Source organism: Podarcis pityusensis (assembly GCF_964106645.2).
Source record: "Podarcis pityusensis genome assembly, chromosome: 2".
Classification (NCBI taxonomy): Eukaryota; Metazoa; Chordata; class Lepidosauria; order Squamata; family Lacertidae; genus Podarcis; species Podarcis pityusensis.
This window is the reverse complement of record NC_138029.1, coordinates 57,596,263-57,611,077: the sequence shown is the minus strand read 5'-3', so window position 1 is coordinate 57,611,077 and position 14,815 is coordinate 57,596,263. Positions and strand designations below refer to the sequence as shown.

The window sequence follows — 14,815 nt, the reverse complement described above, 5'->3', positions numbered from 1 at the left end:
ACAAGATTCCAACAGGGCATTCAACCCATTTTGGAGGTAACTTCCACTCAAGCCAGGCAGCTGTGGGGAACCTTCAACTAAAGGTAAACCAGAGGAAGAGGATTTGAAGGGAGAGGCTGCTTGCCAAGACCATTTGCAGGTGTTAAAAGTGGAAGGACATCTGTTTCCAATGTTTACTAGCACACTGGCATCAGCAAGACTGAGAGGATGCCAGCACTACAGTCCTCAGGTGGAGGAAGAGGGATTTTCTGGCTATAGAAGGTGGGGTGTGTGGCTCTTATCTATTAGCAATCTAAATGATGCTGACGTATCATTTCAACTAGATAAAAGAGCATGTACATTCCAAAACAATTCAACACGATTTAGAGGCAAAAAATATTTTAGGACTGTATGGAAAATCAGTCAGAAAGAATATAATGTTTTTAAGTGTTTACTTCCCCTTTGCTTAATTTGGAGAGGCTGGAACCTATCTGATTTCCTTTACTTCCTGCTGAGGCCCACTTCTAAAAATAGTTCTTAAATTTTTTTTTGCTGGAAATGTAGTAACCACATTGAAGGCTATGAAAATAAGTTTACTTCAGCACTTCAGAACCCTTGTCATAACTACTCTAAGAAAGCAAACTGCTCTTCTTGTACTACCACGAGTTCTGCATACTTGCAAAGAGCTCCTAGTAAGCCCCTTGGATGTACAAAATATTTAGTATTCATTGATTACATAGATTAAAGTCATCCAGAGAAACCTGCAAAATGTTTTTCACTTAGAAATCAGATTTAGACAAGCAATTTATTAAGGAATATAAAACAGGCACAAAATTCTGCTTTAATTTTGCTTTTAAAAAACCCAGTAATTGATAACAAGAAATAGAAACCTAAAGACATGCTGAAAACTTGCTTCCTTTAAGCAATAAGCTTGGGATTGCACTAGGCCTTATCTACTGCAGTTGCATCCATCTTTTGGAGTCAGGATGCAGGATGCAGGTAAAAGCCACATAGAGTCAAACCACATCAGTAATGTTTTTATAAAAAAAAAACCTACTGTGATTATGTCCCAATAAAAGCCTGCTGGACTAAGAGAGTTTTCAACTGATGCCAAACTCTGAGTCAATGTCATTCATATATCTTGGGAGGTGGGGTGTTCCATAGGCAGGGTGCCACTGCAGAGTAGGCAGTCTCACTGGTTGTCACAGTAATACCTCTTGATACAGAACAACCAGGTGGGCCTCGCCCATCCATCATATTACCAATTCTGTTTTAACCAATTTGGCATAACATAATGCCTCCAATTTCCCAATATGAGTTCGGGCCATTACCAAGTGTTACATTTTCTACATGACTTTTGTAACGTGTGTTTGTCATGTAGTTTGTCATGTTGACATGGCAATCTACAAGAGGTCTGAATCTCTTTGGGACCTTTGGACCAAAAATTATGGTATCTAACCAAACCATAGTAACAACAATAAAAAACAATATTTTTTACAATGCAAACATTGAGAACAAACAGAAGAACCACTTGGCAACAAATGTTTAAAGTGGGGCACTGGTGGCAGTTTTTTCATGCAGCCTGTTTTTGATTTCCGAAAAGGTCTGAAACAAGCTAAATCATTTACTAATTATGTGTTATGTACTACAGAAGTTCCAAGTGTTTTGCATGTCTTAAGCAGATTTAGTGCTTTAAATTGATCACCTTAATTGGAAGAAAGCATTTTGTTCAGAACGCTATCCAGAGAATTTTAAACTGAAACCTATGATGAGAGGCACATGTATACTTTCTGGCTGAGATTCTGGTCTTAATCCTGTCTGTTCCGTAGAATGGAGCCCTAAACCAGGGTTCAGCAAACTTTTTCAGCAGAGGGACCACTGTCCCTCAAACCTTGTTGGGGGGGCCGGACTATATTTTGAAGAAGAAAAATGAACGAATTCCTATGCCCCACAAATAACCCAGAGATGCGTTTTAAATAAAAGGACACATTCTACTTATGTAAAAACATGCTGATTCCCGGACCATCCGCTGGATTTAGAAGGCGATTGGGCCGAACCCGGCCCCCGGGCCTTAGTTTGTCTACCCATGCCCTAAATTACATGTATTTCCATTCTCAACAGCCTACTACTACGTTCACTTTAAGAAGGAAAAAACAGCTTTGACAGGGCAGCTCACAAGTGCTTCCCCATTACCACCTTAGATTTAGGCAGCTGGTTAGCACAGCACTGGCATAATGTTAATAAATCCAGATTCCCTCATAAAAGGCCTAAATTCTATCCCAGTTTATATGTGATTTTCTACAGACCACCAAAATCTATTATTTCTTTAACTAAACTGGTAATGCTGTTTCATTGTAATAAGAACTCTCTCATGACTTTTTCAGAAGTGCTGATGGGTCTAACCAGCCTAACAAGCTGGTTCTTGCAAAAAGTGACTAGTTTTTAGGTACAAGGATGTATACGTAAAATGAGTCCAGCTCCAATTATCAGTTCTAGTACTGTGTTGTGTTCCCTACATATAAAAGTGGAATATTGTTTATTAAAAACCACCTAACCTTCACCAACACATATTTGAAAACAGCTATTTGGTTTATAGCACAGATTCACAAAACCTTCCATAAAAGGGTAAGAAAAATGATTTTATTTTCATCCCTTACATCCTTAAAAAAAATCCTGAAGGATAATTCAAAAACCTTCTCTAAAGATACCCAATACCCACTAATCAGGTTTTGACTGGAACACAAGCTACTTTTTCCAGTTAAAGATTCTGAACTACAAACCTACCCTACCCATCAGCCTCATAGCAAGAGATACCTAATTTAATAAATTGCCTGAGAAAAAGACAGTGGGATATTAAGAAATATGGAATTAAAGTATTTTTTTTTAGCTGTGCTGTAAAAAGGCAAATGCAGTGTTCAACATCTTCTACATTTAATTTGTATCTCACTTTCCTGCAGATGTGGATAATAAGCGCTCATTCAAGTACAGTTAGTAAAAAATAATAATGTAAAATCATAAAAGTTAGAATTCCAAATTATTTTTTAAAAAACCAATCACAAAACTAAAATCATATTACACCGTCAATTCCCACAGGGCTATCAGAATAAAAGCTTACCAGCTTGGGTAAACGTTCTACAGTACCACTGCCACAGCTAAGAAAACCCTGCTAATTACTTTTGAATTGAAAGAGCTTTTGCTGTTCTCTCACAAAGGTAATATCAGAAGGAGGCCTGAGTCCAGTCCTATGCTGTGATGTGAAGAAAATGAGCCACCAGGAACCCCCTCCTTCTGATCACCCTCAGTTGGCATGGGTGAGCATACACACAGTATACTCAAAGCTATCTGCCCACAAAAGAGAGAGTGACCGAAAATCTATACATGATGACTTTTATTTATTACAATAATATAGCAGGGCACTCTTCACAAATGAAGGGATAAATGGAAGTCAACAAATTTCAGCCTTGAATACCAAACCCTTATGTAAATACTACCCAATTGGAGACAAAATTGAACACAATAATGAGGACTAAAATGTGCTTTCAAAACCAAAGTTATATTTTTTTTAAACCAAAAGCTGAGAATTTCAGAAGTGGACCATCTGACAGTTCCCACCACACTAAGCACAAAACTATGTGCTTATAGACAACTACCAGCCCACAGTCTAATTATTTCAGTACAGGATGGGGTGAGAATCAGTTCTACTTATTATGAAGTCCCTGTTTCTCTGGAAAGTATACAGTGCCTTTGAGTCAGTTATTCAATATACAGTATTATAGGCAGAAGCAAAGCTTCTCTTACTTTAACAATCACTTATTGTCATAATACGATGACAATGTTTGTCACTAAGCTATGCTATAACTGGTCAACACCTCACTCCCCATTAGCCATTGGCTGACCTACTGAGCAAATGATGCATCCTAAAGATTGCTTTAACTATGTAGACAGGTATCAAATAGTTCCATCAAGACTATTACCTTCATAACACAGGGAAGTTTAATCATTAAAGCATCTTTAATTTTAAAGCTTTCTTTTTCATGACATATGGGATGAAGGATAGCAAAGCTCCATTATAAGCATATATTCCATATAGAAAATAGGTTCACGATAGCTACTGAAATGTACAAATACATATAGAACCCAAAACATCCGTCATGAAGTTATGCAAAGGAAAGTCTTCCAAGGGATGTGCCCTATAATTCAGAACATCCTGACTCACTGGCTCAAATTTGCCAGCTGACTTTTATGACCTCTAGAACGGGAAGCCCTAACACAGGATTTGTCACAAACAAAACAGGATACAAGTGATAATAAAATATACCATTATCCCTACCTCACACTTCAGAAGAAAAAACTTTTATATTAAAGGAAGCCAAAATTCAACTGAACACATTTTCATGTTGATTTTTAACCACACGTTTGTAAATGCTCAAAACTATTTGGGAAGATAGGTTTTTCTGGAAACAACAGATGATTTATTTTAAAAGTAAATTATAAAAAGTTGCTTAATTAATATAGGTCATGGAGGGAAACAATTAGCTAAGACTAACTCCTTAGTGCACCTAAAAGATTTAAGCATGGAAGTTATTGGACCCATGAAAAAAAACCTCTACTTCAAAATACCAGTTATTTCTGGAAACAAGAAGCAGATGTTTTCCTCTGTTTGGCTCAGCTGTGCAACAGCACAACAGGCCTTTTGTTATGCTGTCAGCAAGAATTTTATTACAGCCTTTTTTACAGTGTTCATCACTAGGGAATCTGGGTGCGTGGTACACTTTGTATATTAAAGGAGAATTCATAATAATGGCATAAACAGAAAACAACAGTTGCAGCCAGAGCAACTTTGTTAGTAGTCTTCCATGATTTTAAATAATGGGAGAAAGAGGGATTAGTCCTTCAAAGGAAAGAACCATGCAATAATCCACCAAAAAGGTATTTTAACAGGATGTGACAAAATAATTTCCAAAAATCAGAAAAGCTGCAACAGAAAAGTAATTTCAAACGCAGTGTGCTCCAAAAGAGAAAGCCTAGCTGACATGTATTTATGTTCCCCATTATCATCTACTGTATACAGTATTATTTGAAATAGTAAAATAAAATTACATATTTTTAGAAGAAAGTAGCAAACAGTGGGAAGAATTCAGTGTTGCACTATTATGATAGTCCTCTCCATCTCCCCTCTCCTCTCCCTGCAAGTTATTTGAGGGGGCTGTCCCGACCTCTCAGATCTGAATTGGGAAGTGCGGGGAACACACAAGAGGAAGCCTCATTGCACTACCAAGATTTGTTGCACTGGCTCCTGCTGGCACAACTGTTTAGCTGAATACAGCCCCATGTTTGTTTTCAATTTGTTTTGTTGTAAATAAGGAGAAATGCATCCCATTACTTTTCCAGTGTTCTGTATCAGAAAATCCAAACCTCGGAACTCATCACTACAAAATTGAAGAAGTGAGAACCCACTGATGCTTTTCTGTTGCGAAGGAAAATAAGGATGATCAATAAATACTTCTTAACATTCTATTTTTTTCTGGACACCTTCTTAATAAACATTAGTCATAATACACCAAAGTTAATTGTAAATCTGCATGCATTTTTTGTTAATTTTCATTCAATCAGTCCCAGTGCCAAATTACGTACTACTTTTACAACTTCACCATGCTCAAGTAGTAGCATATATCTTGTCAACAAGGGCAGAAGGCACTCTACTGTAATAAAAATTAATGAAAAAGTGTAAAATGCAGATTGTGTGTATGGAGGGGGTCTAGATTCTAGTTCTTCCTCATAGTTAGTATTATATGATCAGCATTATCAATGCCAACAGTGATGAAAGAGCCTCTCCTCTACATCTACATTTGGTGTACCCTGCAGACAGAGGAATCAAACAGTGCAATACTAGCCATATTTACTCAGAGGTATATAGAACTCACTCCCTAATAAGCATAGTTAGGATTTCTGTCCATGTCTCTTACAGCACAAGTCTATATATCCACAGATATAAGCCATATTAAGTTTAATAGGACTTACTCCAGGGTAAGTGTGTAGAGGATCAAAACCTGATCCTCTGCCCTCACAGAATAAATAAATCTTCCTACACCATACTGAATACTCAAAATAAAAAAATCCTTCCAGTAGCACCTTTAAGACCAACTAAGTTAGTTCTTGGTATGAGCTTTCGTGTGCAAGCACACTTCTTCAGATACCAATACTGAATACTGTTAATATATTTGTATTGTACAAAATATGTTATCATTCATTATATTAAACTGTGTATTATTTAAATAAAACTGAGCCAAAAATAGCCCCAATGTTACCTGCCATTAAACCCGTTTTCATATTTTAGTGAAATACAGCGAAATTGCAGGTAATTTCAGGCCCTGCTTTCCATGCTGCCAGTGTACTTTATGATTAAAAATATTTCAAAAGATTTCCTACAAAATTGGCCTCAAGCAATAAAACATTGTCTTAAGTAGCCCAAAAATTTGCCGAGATTACAAAGTAGGCACTTCAAAGCACTTCAATATAGGGACATATAGACCTTCATTAGTTTAAGAACTTGTCTACTATTACCCCCATCCCCCAAAAAATGCTCCAATGATATTTTAAAGATAAATATCACTCTTGTGGTAATTTCACACACATTCATGAAGTTTTCCATCTCTTTAAACATGAGCCAACATGTTAGCATATATGTTTTGCATATTGCACAGTTAAGAATTGGAACTCTACCAGAAAAACAAGAACTTACTCCTGAAGAAAAAATAATAATATGTAACACCTAGATGAATTTTAGTATCACACATTAAACCCTAAAGTAGACTAAACAATCATATTAGTTTCTATTTTAACAGGTTAAAGCAAGGTTAACTTATACCAACAGCAGTGCTTCTAATAGTAATGCATCTATCACTGATAATTATCACCTTAATTTGGGCAGAGACCTATGCATGAATGTGTTTAATTTACCCAATAGATTTTATGACAGTTATTACAAATAAAATTCCTAACTACATAATTACAAAAGGGATAACTGAAATGCCACAGATATTATTCCTATTATTACACAATCTGTTATTATTTGAAGTTAAAACAGTGGTAAAACTGGCCAAGGTATCTACCTATTTATCTGGCTTGTTTGTTTTTAATGTGCCAGTTTCCCACCTATCAACCACATAATGCTGAAGGGCAGAGGTAGCTCACATAGTGTCCTCCCAAAGTCCTCCCAATCATAAGAGAAACATGAGAAGAGCCCTGCTGGGTCAGGCCAGTGACCAAATAGCTGTCAAATCAACACACTCTTCCACCCAACCTCAGAGCTGGTGAAGGGACACAGATCACAACAAAGCTGTCAAGACAATCCTTACCCACCTTTACAGCTTCAAAGTTGGGAGAAAGGCTTGTTATGTGTCAAAGTGCAGTGGCATACCCATCTTGCTAAATGTAAGATGAAGGCCAGCTAACCATCTTTCAAATATTAATGTTAGTTTGACCTCGGAAGCATGCACTACCAATTCAGTTCTGTTACTCCAGGCAAACTATACACAGAATTACAATATACCATCAAAGAGGTCACAGTTTTAACTAAATATCCAATTTTATTGCTAAGAATGCTTACTGTAAGAATGCTTATTTTCTAAGCATTTTCTTTTTAAAGAAATGATTTGCTTCCGTTTTGCATGATAGCACTAAGGTCTGTGTGCTGGCCAAGATTCAAAGACCAAACTTCAAACTAAGGAACTGAGTACACCCCAAAGAATCTTCCTTTTTTTATTTGAATGGCAGACTCCCATTTCCTTTTTTCATCAGTTTCAAAAGAGGTTTTCCATGAGGACTTCTATTTGAGAAACACAAGCCCAAACCTTCTTAGGAGTAGAAAACTGCCTATGTGTTTATTTGGATCTAAGCTACTCATATTAACCCATATAATAAAAGCTTATGGGCCTTTGTATAACATTAAATACGTATGTTTTCCTTCTCTTCCCTCAGTGTAGCTGCAGTCTTCAATTAACTGTGGTTTATTGCTGTATCTGTGGCTAATATTTAACTATGGTTTACAGAAACAACCAGAATCATAGAACACAGTTTAAAGTTGGCTTGTTTGAATAAGCCATGGTTAAGACCAACTATGGCTTGTTGGGGTTTAGATGTAACAAGTAACTGCAAGAAGTTTAAAATGGAAGTAAAAGCTGCCCATTGCATCATTGCAGTCATAACAGAGGGGAAAATGGAAATAATCCATGAGCCAGAGAATCATTCATCCAACACTAAATCATTTCCACATCACACTAAACCAAGTGCAACACAAACAAGCTAGAAGGAGTTGGAGTGAGCTTTGGGCTCACACATTCCCCAGACCCTTCCCACTCAACTAGGAGGAGTTCAGAAGATTTTGCTTCCACTTTCTTTTCAAAGTACCGGTAGCTTGTTTAATTGCTGCTGCAATATGAGATAGAAAACTTTTGCTTCTATTTTAAACCAAAGAAAGTTAATTATTATGACTGAACCTGGAGAAACTATAATCACCCTAAACCAGGCATCCCCAAACTCGGCCCTCCAGCTGTTTTGGGAATACAACTCCCATCATCCCTAGCTAACAGGATCAGTGGTCAGCGATGATGGGAATTGCAGTCCCAAAACAGCTATAGGGCTGAGTTTGGGTATGCCTGACCTAAACCATGCTGTATTTACACACACACACACACACACACACACACATATATATATATATATATAACAGAGCAAGCCAACTTCAAGTCATGGTTTACAATCCTGGCTTGTTCCCCTAAACCAGCATGAGTCAATGTTGTGTCCTCCAGATAGTATTTCTCTCTGTCAGATGTTAGGCTCTATTTAGATATTCACTATTTTGATATTCACCGCACTGGTGTACTTCTATATTCACAAAAGGAAAGCTCTATAAGAGAATAGTCACTACTATATATGTAGCATATTTTCATTTCCACAGGTATGTGGTAGCTTATTGCCTAGTTGAGGGAGATATTGAATAAGGAAACTTGAACAGAAGATGCTGAAGGAACTTTTATTTATTAAATCTTTTGACTACATTTGGCAGTACACCATTGATTTTATTTGTCTAAAAGCAGCAAATACAACAGTTCTTGTTATCAACCTACATAAAACCAAGCCTGAAATTCCTTTCAGGTCAATCAGCACCGAGGAAGAAATGACTGAAAAATGGTCAAGCCTGAATTTTGATTATCACCAACAAGTTTACATATGTGAAGTTATCACTTTGCATTGGAATTATTCTAATTATTCCAACACAGACCTGAATGGAAGAATATATAGATTTATCATTTTATACCACCACTACATTTTAGCACTTAAGTACCTGAACTGTTTCTAGCTTCAAGTTACCACTTACTTAAATACAGTGATCTAAGTTTTGATTTAACAATGCATATGTTCCACAAACTACCCAAAAGTAGTTAGTGACCCCAGGGTTCACATTCACACACACACACACACACCCTGATATCTGCAAACATCTTTTGCTTATCTTTTATGGAACAGTGCAAGCTTCTTTATTTCTAGCAGGTCTCTTCAGTTAGTTAACACCATTTTAGACAGATATAGCCTTTGGGTTTTCTGTTTTGGTTATAAACTTTCTTTTTTTTAAAAAAAGGGGGGATTGAATGGCAATCTCTGTAACTTGACTGCTGAATGCTCAAATAATCAGCAAGAAACTAAACAACACTAGCATCAGAAGTACTGGATTAATATGAATCCAGTTGCATCTGTTGCTACTATCCAAATATGGTTAGCTCAATTTCCATCTCATCCCTTTAAAAGGTAACAAGAAACAGGTAAAGAAACATGCTCAGAACCTCATATACACATACTGGATAGAAATTAAAGATTATTCTTCTTAATTCTGACTATTCTTCAACTGAATTGGGAAAGAAGCATTTCCCATCAATTAGTTAAATATCCACTGGGATCCAAGTGCATTTATCAGGAAGTGGATACAACTGAAGGATGGCAAACCAGGGATAAGTACAAAATTAAAAACCAGAACAATTTAAAAAACAACAACAACCAGTCTACCCTACAATCAATGATTCTTCCAAGTATGGTCTCCAAAAAAAGCCAGTTCAGGAAACATAAAATGAAGTAATGTGAAACCTAGTTTCTTAGATCTGAATGTCAAAGTATTATAGAAAGACAAAATAGTGAGAAATGCACATGAGATTGATTAAGGTTACTGGCAATGACTATTTTCTATGTCCTATTTCAACACATTTTCTAGAAGGCTCTTGTTCCAGGATTCTTTGCTAACCAAAGTAGCAACAGAGAACAGATGCTTCCCTGTCTCAAAAAGAGCCAAGTGTAGCATGGTTATCTTCCCATAGTGCCCCCCTCTCTCAACCACATATAATCACAGCAAGTATGATTCAAAAGACTCCATTCAGAACTTTTAACAAAAACATTCCCAGGCTGAGAATAAAATACAACAGCCTAACAACAATGGCCTTGCATAATTTACATTAAACCCCAAGTATTACTGGTTACAGGTTAAGAGTTTTAATTACCACATCAGTGCTTAAGCATAACTACACTGCAACCCAATATCCACTACCCTAGAAATAAGTCCCATTAAACTCAATGGGACACTTCTGAGCAGACATGTGTACAACTACACATTAGATTTGCAAATTTCTACACACATGCTTTGTGAACAATTTATATGGGGATACAAAAGTATTTTAAACTAGGTGTCTAGATACCCATTTTAATCTTGAAGAACTATGTTTGAAAAATAGGTATCATTCAACTTTTACTGAGACACATCAACATCATGCAGCCTAAATTACTGTGTTTCTGAGACTAAGAGATTATGGTCTTAAGCACTGTAGCTCTTTAAAGTTCACAAAAGGCTACAGAAGGACTTTAAAGTGAAAAGGAGGGTATTCAACTCTCCTTTCTACAACTCTTGCAAAATTACCCAAAGTGTGTCACTGCATTTGTGTGTATAAGGAATGATTTAACACAAAACTATTTCCTACATGAACTGTATTCCTGTGAAAGAAATATGTTGTTTGTCACTTCTTAGGAATGTACATATAGACATGTATTTCACCCATACTTATGTCACAATCATGAAAGAACAACCAATAGGCATTTCTACCAGTGTATCCCACAGTGCAAAACAAACATGCATGCTTTGTCACGTGTGATGATACAATCCCAAATTCCGTGAGCAGTCCTAGATGGAAGCAAAAGTAGCCTAGAGTGCTTATGTGAAGCAGCTCCAACATTTAGGCATAAAGAAACCAAGTGAAAGATTTACAGAATAACATACCTCTTGAGTTCTTTCTGATGGCTTTTTCCGCAGTGCTTGTTTAATCCTGGGATCCACAAGAGATGTCATCCTATTACTCTTGTTATCCAGTTGTCCTAGTTCACAAAAGGTTTTTTCCCCCCAAGTCAAACCCCCTTGTTACAACAATAATGGTCTTGAAGAGGTTGTGGTGGGTTTTTTTAAAGTAATTCCAGACAACGGGCAAATCTGAGGAACTGAAAGGTTTCACGAAGATCTCAGCACCTCCAATACATATTCCGCATCCCCAGAGAGGTCCAACAGGGAAGAAAACATCCAGAGTTTCATCTCCTTCCAAGGTTTAGAAACTTTTTACAGCACGATCAAGGAATGAAAACAGTAGCCACACCGCTTCTTCTCTTCCAGCAGGGATCTTGGGAGCGGGATCCAAGAAAAGACCTCATAACGCCACAAGGTTCAAAGGAGGAAAATGTTTTGGAAAAGAGAAAGAGGGGAGTGTTTGTGGTTTCTGGAAGGAAAAAATGTTTGGAAGTCGGGTGGCCAAATTCTCCTCCAGAATCCGCGCCAAGGGAGAGCCGCCGGGGGGGGGGTCAGATTAAGCACATGGAGGGCTCGGGAAACCTGGCGAGAGGGTCAGTGGGGTGGGGGGGGAGGCATGGCCGAATCCAGGTGTTGGGAGGGGAGGGGGTGGCTCAGCCATGGGGAAGAGGGAGGGACGGAGCGGGGAAGGCGAGCCAACGGATTCCAGAAATATGGAGGGCGGGGATGAAAGGGGGTGTTAAATCCGATGGTGAAATTTTAGGAGAAGGAATGGGAGGAGGGGAAAGGGGGTTGTGGCTGGGACTCCGCTCGTACAAACGGAAGCTTCGCTGCGACTTGCTAATTTGGGGCGGAGAGAGAAATGGGGAGGGGGGGAGAGAGAGAAAGAAAAAAGATGTGGGGCGGGGAGGAGAAACGCTGGCTGACTGACCCGAGTGTGTGTGTGTGTGTGTGTGTGTGAAATTCTGTCACGCGGAGCAAGGAACTCCCGTGTCAGCGGGGCAACGGGAGGGGGGGGGGAGAGAAAGTGTCCGTTGAGGGCGTTGAAGCGACACAACCAGCTCTCCGTGGGGCGCGCAGGCACGTCGTCCGGCCAGGGGGTCCCGGGCTGGGTCCCCGTTCGCTCCCTTCCTCCCCTCAGCGGCGCGGTGCCCGCCCGGGGCTCCTCCAGGCTTCTCCCGCGGCTGCCCGAGGGGCGCGCGGCGCAGGCGGCGGCTGCTTCATCCTCCACAGGCGGAGGGAGTCCGCTCGTCCTTTTCCTCGTTCTCCTCCTCCTTCGGCTCGGGAGCGGGCGGGATACTTGCTGGGTTAGAAGTTACCGGCCAAAGTCTCCGGACTTTCTTCGGCCCGCCCGCTGCCTCTCGTTCACTCGTTCGCTCACAGGGACGTGGCTGGCTTTGCGGTTCTCGTCCTCTCAGGGACTGCTCATCCTTTGCGCGGGCGGGGGATGAGGCGCACAAGTTCAACCGGCGACTCAAAACTTCCTCCGCTGCTTCTCCTTCTAGAGAAACAAAATGAGAGATAACCCACCACGATTCGCCGAAATAAAAACTGGGGATAAAGGCATCCCTTCTCACACTCGCCACAAAAAACGCGCCCGAGCCAGGGAGTTTTTCAGAAGCCGCGAAGGCGGGCGCCTTACACTGAGTATGAATTAGCGGAGGGAGGAGGTGGAGGAGGAGGAGGAGTATAAGACTTTCGACTCCAGAATGGGCTGGTGGGAAAGGCGGGGCATGATCTAGACCCCGCCCACAACCATCGCTCCTTCGTGGAATGGATAATCATAGAAACTGAAAGGCTAGAGTAACACCATAGAGTTGGGACGTTACTCACACACACCCTGGCTTCCGGTTCCATTTAGAATGTAGTAGCCGCGTAATATGTCTGCGTGGAAGCGAGCGGAGCACAGCCGCGCCTGCACTTGGTTGACCGCTGCTTTTGACTGAGGGAGCGGTGGCGGTGACAGTTAACCAGGATAACTCTTGCTGCAGAGCGTTGATAACTCATTCATAGCAACACCGTTAGTTGAATTTAGTGCACTTGAAATACCATTATTATTGTTGTATTTTTTTAAAAAAATGCATATCGTCATAATACAAAACACCCGCCTCAAAGTGCAATATGGAGATACCCCCTAAGGCAGGCGTGGCCAAACTTGGCCCTCCAGCTGTTTTGGGACTACAACTCCCATCATCCCTAGCTAACAGGACCAGTGGTCAGGGATGATGGTAATTGTAGTCCCGAAACAGCTGAAGGGCCAAGTTTAGCCATGCCTGCCTAAGGCTATCTTGCGGGGTTGCTGTAAGCCACTACCTTGCTCCCTCAGTCCTCCTGTCTGCAATAAGGGAATCCCTTAAAGATTATTGCAGTGCCTGGAGACAAATTGGTCTCTACAGCCACAGTAGGCACTGTAACCAGTGCTTTTTTTCTAAAATAAAAATTAGGGATACTCTCATTTTGACTCAAGAAAAGCACCATTGTATAGTTCAAACTGGAGAAAATAAATAAATGGACAAAAGTACAAAGATTCACAAAATGTTTAGGGGTATGCGTACCCCTGTGTCCCCCCAGAAAAAAAGCACTGACTGTAACTCTCCACTCCTGAAGGCACACTCCTCCATTCCCCCCCACCCCCAAAACAGACGGATGCCAACAACAGCAGCAATATGGGGCTATTAGCAGTGGCTGTGTGGCAGAGTTGTTGCAAACCACTATCAAAATGCGGGGGCACATTGCAGGGTTATTGTAAGTAGCTTTTTTTCAGCACCAAAAACGTAGCATAGGAACAATGGCATTGCTGGGATGTGGAGATGTGAACAGTGATAAACTTACTCCTCAACCTCTGAAATGTTCGAATAATAGCATGACAGTGTTGTGGAAATATGAACAGTGGACTACAATGAAAGTTTGTTGTCATAAACTACTCTCAGCCGCAGCCTCCACCACCCTGCTTGCCCATCTCCAACAAGGCAAGAAGGCAAGGATATTTTAAAGCTTATTCTTCTTGCGAAGCAGAAAGCATTTACAGAGCAACTATTGGTGCTAAAAGTAATGACGAAATCTGGTTGTCAAACTATCGTTGTAGTCTGTCTATGTTCTCTTATAATGGCAATGGCACCCACCCACCTTAGACATGCTGGAACTGAGTTCTGACTGAAAAAGAGCCCTGCATGTATGGAACATGGTAGCATCATGATCAGCAGCCCACACTGGCCAACCCACCAGTATGGAGTGTATTTTTGAAGTCTGGTAATAGATTGACCAGGCTCCTAAAAAATAGGTTGTTAGCACGGCTGAGGAACATTAGTTCAGTTCCTGAGTTTTAAGAGGTTATATCATTATACAAGTAGTTCCAAGCAAAGAAAAGACATTTGAGAAAGATTGCTTGATAAAAAGAAATACGAGTGCTCCTTGCTTATTCTGGAATTAAGGAACACCATATCAGAATAATTTCTTACAGATTGAAAAGTAAGCATCCTCTGTAATACAATGGTACCTCGG

General features: G+C 39.9%; 1 protein-coding gene across 6 annotated transcripts in view; it reads right to left on the bottom strand.

Moving 5' to 3' along the window:
- Window positions 1-13,282, bottom strand: part of RAPGEF6 (Rap guanine nucleotide exchange factor 6) — a 140,611-nt gene extending 127,329 nt beyond the window's left edge. For 2 of the 6 annotated variants that reach the window (XM_080997077.1, XM_080997081.1), the window contains exon 1: window positions 11,297-13,282. In XM_080997077.1, coding sequence (XP_080853203.1) covers window positions 11,297-11,365 — 69 coding nt within the window. In that variant the 5' untranslated portion in view covers window positions 11,366-13,282. The remainder of the gene's footprint in view (window positions 1-11,296) is intronic. The other 4 variants (XM_080997078.1, XM_080997084.1, XM_080997079.1 and 1 more) reach the window with 3 other exon arrangements.
- Window positions 13,283-14,815: the final 1,533 nt, after the last annotated feature.